Raw genomic sequence first — 8,770 nt, forward strand, 5'->3', positions numbered from 1 at the left:
GCCCCCCCCCCCCCGCGCGCGCGAACAGCTAATGAGGGCGCAGCCTAACCGGAAGTTGTTCCAGCCGGAAGGCGTTTCCACGGACGCCTAGGAGGCCACCCGTGGCTGAGCCGGCAACGCTGACGGGCCCGGCTGGGCCGGTAAGTGAGGGGATGAAAGAAGCGGGGGAAGGCAGGGGGGGAGGCCGGGGCGGAGCCCAATGATCTGGCTCTCTCGGAGCCGCTTGCACGCTAAGCCCTGATGTATTCTCAGAGCCCGGCTCTCTGCTCTCCGGCTTCTGGCCCCTCGCCCCCTTTTGCCTCAACGCCGCCGACCCTGCCCTGTCATGCACTCGCGCCGGCACCGGACCTTCATCGTCTCCCTCCTGTTTCGTTTCCCTAAAGGATGAGGCCCCCACTTTTAGCAAGTGTCGGCCGTGTGACAGGGGCTTCGCCTCCTCGGTGACGTTGTGTGTTTAGTCACTTCAGTCGTGTCCGACCCTTTGCGACCCCCACGGACTGTAGCCCCCCAGGCTCCTTTGTCCATGAGATTCTCCAGGCAAGGATACTGAAGTGGGTTGCCCTGCCCTCCTCCAACGGTGAAGTTAGGAGGCTGCTTTTTTGCCCATTTCACAAGTGAAGAAACGGAGGGTGAAGCAGAGGGGTGATGTGATTTGCCCGAGGTCTTGTAACAAGGAAACGCCCAAACTGGGATTGAAAACCCAGGTCTCATCCCAGAACTCAACGGTCTTTCCAGTGCACTGCGTCGCCTCTGTGAGCAGCGGCGGCAGCGAGGAATTTGCCATCTGCTTTTCCACCCCGGCTTCCCCTGCTGCCACTGCATAAGAGACACAGTTCTTCACACTGATGCCAAGAACGGGGAACAGAAACAGGGCGAGGAGGTTATGGGAAGGCCAGCCTGGGCTGTAGGGTGGCTGATGCAATGACCAGGTAACACCTTGGTTCTCAAGAGAGTTCCCCCGCCCTCCAAGAGGTTGGTCATGAGATTAAAGTATTTCTGAGAAAGTGGATCGTTTATAAGAAACTCCTACATGCAAGTGTTAGAGGGTGGGGCCAAAAGGAAGCCAAAAAGGGAGAGAGAGAAAAGAGTCTTTTTTGAAAAGGAAACTGAAAGAAAGAGGGCAAGACTATTTAAGAGCTGGAGCTGCACTGGGCAGTCTCAGCTCCTCAGCTCCCGGGCGTGACCAGTGGCCACCTCTGCAGTGACTCCTGCCACCGGGTACGTATTGCCATCTTTTGGTAGGCTTAGAGTTTATTGAATATTGTTGCCAACTTTTTCTCAGAGTGTTGGAAACCCTGGCTTCGGGGATGGGGAGTAGTCTTAGGACCACAAAGCTGTGCGTTTCATTTCGTCTATTGACCCAAAGCCCTGGTGACTTACAACTTCTGTAAGGAATAGAGATCCTGGATGAGCCACTGCCTATTTGGAGTCATAGCTTGACTTTCAGCACTTTGATGTTGGCTGTCCTGTTTCTCACTGATGAGGTCTCTTTAAGTCCATATCCATCAACAGTATCTCGCCTTGAACTCCTAAGTAGCTTATGCCTTGCTTAATGTAGATTAATGTCCTCTTTGCCTTTTAAGATAATGTCCATCTTATCATTTAGAGGGGAAAGTAAGCTTTCCTCTTAGTATTTAAAAGACGGGGGAGTTCCACCTGTTCCAAGGTTTGAAGCATTGAAGGACTCATTGCTGGAAAGAAATCATTTTCTTGTCCTCTGGAAACCTGACAGTCCAAGGCCATTGTCATCCACACTCAGGTGCCAGGGTGTGGTGGGTGATACCCCACCTTGGTAATACTCCAGGCACCCAGAAGCCCCCTGCTCTTCTCAGCTGCTCCAGGGCTGGCTGTCGTGCACGATGCCACCCTCCCCACAAACTGCAGAATCAGTGTATTCCCATCTAATCTGTGAAATGACTTCAGAGTGGCCCAAGGCATTGTCATGTTGTAGTTCTGCAATTCCTCTTTCCATTCCTCATCCCAAAACTGTCCCCAGTTTCTTCAGGGCCTCTTGTGCTCCTCAGGAACAGCGGAACCTTTCAAAATGAGCTCAAGGTTCAACTCCCTTAAAAAGAGAGAGGAAGAGTTTGTTTATACAATGCTTTTCGTTTTCCCCTAAACTGTCCTACTCTGCTGTGGAGTAGGCAGTTCTGCTGTGCTCACTCCCAACCCTTTTTCTGCTGCTGCTGCTAAGTCGCTTCAGTCGTGTCCGACTCTGTGTGACCCCATAGATGGCAGCCCACCAGGCTCCCCCGTCCCTGGGATTCTCCAGGCAAGAACACTGGAGTGGGTTGCCATTTCCTTCTGCAATGCATGAAAGTGAAAAGTGAAAGTGAAGTCGCTCAGTCGTGTCCGACCCTCAGCGACCCAATAGACTGCAGCCTTCCACGCTCATCCATATCCATGGGATTTTCCAGGCAAGAGGACTGGAGTGGGGTGCCATTGCCTTCTCCGAGCCCTTTTTCTAGAGGAGGTCATAGAGTACCTCACAAATGATAGCTTCGTTCCTTTGCTTTGAAAAGTGAAAGTGAAGTCGCTCAGTTGTGTCCAACTCTTTGCAACCCTATGGACTGTAGCATATCAGGCTCCTCCATCCATGGGATTTTCCAGGCAAGAGTGCTGGAGTGGGGTGCCATTTCCTTCTCCAGGGGATCTTCCTGACCCAGGAATCAAACCCGGATCTCCCGCATTGCAGGCAGACGCTCCTTTGCTTTTTAGATTGTAGTATTTGTGAAATAGATAAGGCACTTTCCCTTAACAAAGACTCAGAGCCCTGTTTGCAGTTTACATGGTAAACACTGAGGACAATGGTCCTTAGCCTTTGGGCGTCTTGGGCCCCTTTGAGAAAGTAGCAAAACCTGGTTATTCTACTTGGAACCACATGTCTGTGTGTAGGCAGACTGTTCACTTCGTTTCAGAGGTTCTGAACTCTGGGTTAAAACCCTCTAAAGTTAAGTTAAATTCTAAAAGTTATTTAACAAAGAAATGAAGGAGAAAGTTGACTAGATGGGAAGGAAAACTGAGAATATATGCTCATAAGTGGGCTAAATGGATGGATGCCTGAAATGAGGGCAATGGTAGTTCCATTCTCTTTGTCTCTGATCACTCCTGAAGTTCTGTACTCATTCAGGAAGTTGCATCATATACACACGAGATTTATAGTGTAGCTGATTCCATGCAGTGAGTGTATGCCTCGAGATCCTGACAGCAGGGAGAATGCACCTGCTGTTTCCTCAGTCTGCTTTCTCACTTAAATGGGATTCTGATATATAAGGTACACGTGTTTCCCTACAACAGGGATCCTAAATTCAGGCTCAGTTCATCTAGCTGATCCTCTGCAATTGTCTGCTCCATGGCAGGGGGAGATTGGCCGTCCGGAGCTCACTGAGTCATTCTACCTGGCAGTTTCGCTAGGACTTTAGTAGGGTAATTTTAATCTATACTTGATTTTGGTCCTGCTCGCTTGTGTCCTTTCATGCAGAACACCACATATTTGGAAGGACGGGGAAACCAAAGGGAATTCTAAAAAGAATGACCAGGATAGTGGGCAGGTGTTCACAACGATTGAGCAAACCAGACGTAGGGTAAAACTAAGGCTGTGTGCACTGGTGGGACATTTTAAGAGGCCTTCTGAAGCCCAGATTGGGGGAATCTACCTTAAACTGGAATAAGTGCTTGCAGAGATATTATAAGAGGATATAAACCAGAGGGGGAAATTGAACTAGTTGATTTATGAGATTTAGTCAGTAACCTGTACTCATAAATCGTCAGTCTGTTTGATAAGCTACTCTGTGCCAGGTACTTGAAGCACGTGAAAGACTAAAACCCAGGGCTTGCGCTCTCTGTGGGCGGGTTTTCATAAATTACAAATGCAGCCTGAGTGCTCTAACAGCCTCACTAGCGAGTCCCGGGGATCGCCAAGGACAGAGCAGCCAACTTGGCCCTGCAGGCTCAGGGGCCGGGAAACCAGGAGCCACGGTTTGAATTAGTGAGACAGCGGGCAGAGGAGGGCGGGAAACACGCCAGGCAGGGGGAGCAGTAGAATTTGAGGGAGCACAACACGGTCGAGGGGCCTTTGGCATCAGATCCTGGCTCAGCTGCTCTGGCGTGGAGCCTCAGAGGGTGGTTCTCACTTGCCTGAGCCATCTGCCTCCGGTCGCTAATGCAGAGCAGATTCTGTGCCACCCAGGTTTGCAGCTTGGGAGAACTGGGGATCCCGTGTAAGGCATCTGGACATGGTGTTTGGTCATTTGTGCCTTGAAGTCACTTTGATTGCTCTTTGATATGGGCCTGAGAGTTTCTCCTCTCCAGCGCTTGTCCACATTCTTTCTCTTTCTTACAGGCCTCCCTTTCCGGGAATTGAGGCAATTCTCGGAAAGGAAAGGAAAGAAACTGGCTGCTGTCCCACCTGGTTTCAATATTATGGTTTCATTGACTTTAAAGATTGGTTTAAATATTACATATTTTTAAACAGATACTTAACAAATGCAAAGAGTCGAACATGACTGAGCAACTGAACTGAACTGAACTGAACAAATGGATAAGTAAAAATAAATTATCCCCTCAAATTTGTGTGTTTTGTTCATAGAGCTCCAAGAAAGAAATTTCTAGTGAGTAAAGAAACAAAATCAGGGACTTCCCTGGTGGTCCAGTGGCTAAGACTCTGAGCTCCCAGTGCAGGGGGCCCAGGTTCGATCCCTGGTCAGGGGGCTAGATCCCACATGCTACGACTAAGACCCAGAGCAGCCAAGTAAATAAATTTTAAAAAAAAAGAAACAAAATCATCCTTCATTAAACCTCTGCTCTGCGGCTGATGCTGTGCTAGGCTGTTTACTTACCCGCGTTATCCCACTTAATCCATGACCGCAAGTCAGTGTCATTATTGTGCTCCCATTTCACAGTTAAGAGACTGAGGCTCATGACAGGTAAGTACATAGGGTAATGTTACAGAGTGTGGGCTCTAGGGTCAAACTGCCTGAGTTTGTGTCCCATCTCGACTGCCTACTTAACTGTGTGGTCTTGAGCAAATATTTTAGCCTCGGTTTACTGGTCTGCACACCAGAGACAACAAATCTGTCCCATAGGATTGCCGTAGGCATCAGTGAATTGATTATCAGTGTTACATAAGGTGCTTGCAAGGGCTTCCCTTGTGGCTCAGCTGCTAAAGAGTCCGCCTGCAATGCAGGAGACCTGGGTTCAATCCCTGGGTTGGGAAGATCCCCTGGAGAAGGGAATGGCTGCCCACTGCAGTGTTCTGGCCTGGAGAATTCCATGGACTGTATAGTCCATGGGGTCACAGAGAGCTGGACACGACTGAGTGACTTTCAACTTCACTTCTCACTGGAAGAACACCAGACGCAGGACTTCAGTTCTGGAAGTTAGCTGTTCTGGCATAGCCTTGTTGTCACTGGCATCCTCCTTGTTCAAGGTGTATCAGCAGGTTTCAGATGGGGCTGGGGCTCAGCCGATCTCTGGAGTCCTGACATGTAACACTTGCAGTGGGCTTGTTCCTTGCTTTACAGTCTGTACAATGCCACCATGTCACTTTTTCCTCCTTTCTTCTCATAACAGCCCTTGAGGTAAGTGGGTTCTGCTTCATAGATGAGGAAGCTGACACTCAGAAAAGGGAAGTAACCGACCCAAGAGGGGCTGATCCTGGCCAGCCTCAGCCCCAAGGCGACCTCAGGTAGCCTGCCCTTGCCCCACCTTTTCCAGGATTAGCAATAAATAATGACTAATAGGAGGCCCAAGGACATCTTCTTCAAAGGTTTGCAGTTAACTAAGGCAGCCTGTGGAGTGAACAGGCTGTACGTGGTTCTTGCCTCACTTGCAAACCAGAAGGGATAAGGCCCTGCCTCCTCCCCAGGCTCCCCTTCTCCTGAGAACAGGACAGCTGGCCAGCAAAGGAAGCTGTTTGTTCAGTAGCATGTGGGTTATGACTGCAAAGGCCTAGGAATTCACCCCCTAGAGCAATTAAGATAAAGAGTAATTGCAGTTTGCCAAGTGCTTCTAGCCATGGTGGACTTAGATTTACTAAAGCACTTTGGTATCTGAGTCCTTCCTGTGTCCTGGACACTAATTGAGGCACACGGACACGTCAGCACATGCTCACTTGCCCTTGGTTGGGAGGGGCCTTTCTTTGCCCTCCCTAAGCCTATAAATCAGCAGTTCTTTTCAACCCCACCATTAACATTTGTTCCTCCTCTTTTCTCCTGTTTCCTGGCTCCATATTTCTGTTTATATTTTTATTAATGTTATATTATCTATGCCCTTTATCACAACTCATCTCCAGCCTTTTTGGAAAGAAGAACCAGGTAATGGTAAAGGGAAAACAGCTGCCGTGGTTTGTTCATCTCTTTCTGTCCCTCTTCTCTGCCCACAGTCTTGTCTGGACCACTGAGCAAATCTGCCAGCACCCCAACCAGCTGTGAACATCTTCCCAGAAGATGGCAGACATGTCCAATGGCGAGCAGGGCTGTGGGTCCCCCTTGGAGCTGTTCCACAGCATCGCTGCTCAGGAGGAGCTCGTAAGGGACCTCAAAGCCAGAAACGCAGCCAAGGTAGGTCATTTTGCTAGTCCTCCACACGTGTCCCAGCCAGTCTGTAGGACAGTCACCTGTTTCTGTTCCCTCATCACCTGAAGTATTTTGGCTCTCGTGCTAAATGTATTTTCTCCTTACTCGGCATTGATGCCTGTGGTCTGAAGGGAAGCCGCTGGGAAGCACAGCCACTGTCCACCCTTCCTCTCCACACGTCCTGCTTGCGGAAGCAACCACTTTCAATTCTGTTAGCCGATTCTTTTGATATGCAATGCCCACATCTCTTAGAATCACACATCATATTGCTCCTTATGGATGTTCAGGTTTGGGGCTTCCACTGTGAAAGACAAAGGAATTAGCCGTCTCGTAGCACTGCCCACCCGCCAGTCCCCGTGTAAACGACGGCTAACCCCCCTGAGAACAGCACGTGTGCTGCTCCTCTCCTGCCCAACTTTTGTTTTTCCCAGGGTTGTTTTAATTGCTCCTTGCTTGGTTTGTCTTTGTTTTGGCCATGCCTTGCTCCCCGTGGGATCTCAGTTCCTCAGTCCCTGGTGGGGGACTGAACCCACACCATGGCAGTGAAAGCCCAGAATCCTAACCATCAGGCCATCTGGGACCTCCCCTGCTTAGCTTTCTGTGTACTGACGCTCATGGACCTCCAGGTGCTTCCCCAGTTGGGTCAACCCCCTCTCGAGCCACAGCAGGCCGCTGATCAGGTCCATCCTCCCGAGCACTCTCTCCCAGGATGCCCTGCCCGCTTCTGTCCCGGTGGTGACCCGCCTCCCTCACAGCCCATCTCCGGACCCGCCCTCCCTGTCCATGCAAGCCTTCCACGCACTCTCTTTGGGCTCCCTGTTCCTGACCCCATGTCTCACTCCTCCTTAGTTTATTTTGGCAGAGCAAATCCTCCAGAGGTTTCTGCAAAAATTAGTGCTAAGGAAGTGTTTTTTGAGCTTTTGCCTGGTCTGCAAGCATCTTACTTCATATTTGGCTGAGAGCTAGGCTCGGTAGAGAATTCTCAGTAGAACGTGACTTCCCTCGGAACTCTGAAGCACTGCTGCATCCTCCCAGCACCCAGGGCTGCGATGGAGAAGCCGGTGCCACTCCTTTGCCCCCTCTCCTGGGCTTTCAGGGCCTCTCCAGCTCTGAAACACCCTGTGTTGGGTGCCCAGGACTCCTTTCAAACTAGAAATACATGCCCTTTAATTCTCAGAAATTTATCATATTTGTTTGATTTATTCTGGGTTGGTTTTTTATTTTTCTGTTTGTGTATTTTCTTTTTAGTTGAAAGACTGTGTCCTCTGAATTTCTTAGTTTTTGATTTATTTTCCTTTCATTTTTATTTTTTCTTCTTTTAGGTATGTTTCCTCAACTTCTAACCCTGCTGTTGTTTTTCACTCATTCTGCCCCTTTCAATTTCTAAGCGCTCATTTGTTTTCCACATGTTCTTTCCTCGAGGCTCTCTGTTCTTATTTCACAGGCGCCTAGCCTTCTGCCTCTGAGCTCGTGGTGACAGCTTCCCCGTGTTCTCTCCGCACGTTATGCACCAATCTCCTCCAGCTTAGCTTGTGTTCCTTCCGCCTCTTGTAGTGGACGCCACTGGCAGGTGTTCGGTGACAGCTGTGCACTCAGGCTTTGGAGGGTGCACTCGGAGCCAGGGGGAGCCTAGGGTGTGGCCTTCCCTTCCCTGGACAGCGCCCACAGCACTCCTCTGCCTCAGGAGGTCTCCAATGCGGGGTCTTTAGAGCTGCTCTTTGAGGCCAGTAGAGTCCCCAGAGAGGACTCCTCGGCTTCGCTCTCCAAAGGGTCCCGGTGTGGCCGCCCACGGTGTGAGCTGAGTGGGGCTGAGGAGCTGACCACGTGGTCCTTCGCTGAAGCCCCTGTTCGAAGTGTGCTGCCCCCAGCCTGTCTCCCTCACTGTGCACAGCACTTCCGCGTGGACACTTGGCTCTCCTTGTCAAGACACTAAACCTCTGGATGGGGCAGGGGACGTGTACCGGCTATGGGTGGGGGCTAGCCTGGAGATCTCAGTAGCTGCTTTTTAGACTTCCAGCTAGTGCTCCTGATCTTAGAGCCCACTCTTACCCTCACTCGTGTTAGTATCTAGGGCCACCGGTGCCTGAGCCTCTCAGGGATCCCAAGCGATACGAGTCCAGCTGCCGCCCCGACTCCCGCGTGGTCTCAGCCTGTGTTGCTCTCCTGTGCTCGCGCAGGCCGATCACACCTCTACT

The 8,770-nt window shown here is 50.5% G+C and overlaps 1 protein-coding gene across 2 annotated transcripts in view; it reads left to right on the top strand.

The window, feature by feature from the left end:
- The first annotated feature begins 57 nt into the window (after positions 1–57).
- WARS (tryptophanyl-tRNA synthetase) overlaps positions 58–8,770 on the top strand; it is a 29,160-nt gene continuing 20,447 nt past the window's right edge. The window contains exons 1-2 of one of the 2 annotated variants that reach the window (XM_010851361.1): positions 58–140; positions 6,383–6,560. In XM_010851361.1, coding sequence (XP_010849663.1) covers positions 6,447–6,560 — 114 coding nt within the window. In that variant the 5' untranslated portion in view covers positions 58–140; positions 6,383–6,446. Of the gene's footprint in view, positions 141–226; positions 1,219–6,382; positions 6,561–8,770 lie in introns of those variants that run through there. The other variant, XM_010851360.1, reaches the window with a different exon arrangement.

Source organism: Bison bison, unplaced genomic scaffold (assembly GCF_000754665.1).
Source record: "Bison bison bison isolate TAMUID 2011002044 unplaced genomic scaffold, Bison_UMD1.0 scf7180017864302, whole genome shotgun sequence".
Lineage (NCBI taxonomy): Eukaryota > Metazoa > Chordata > Mammalia > Artiodactyla > Bovidae > Bison > Bison bison.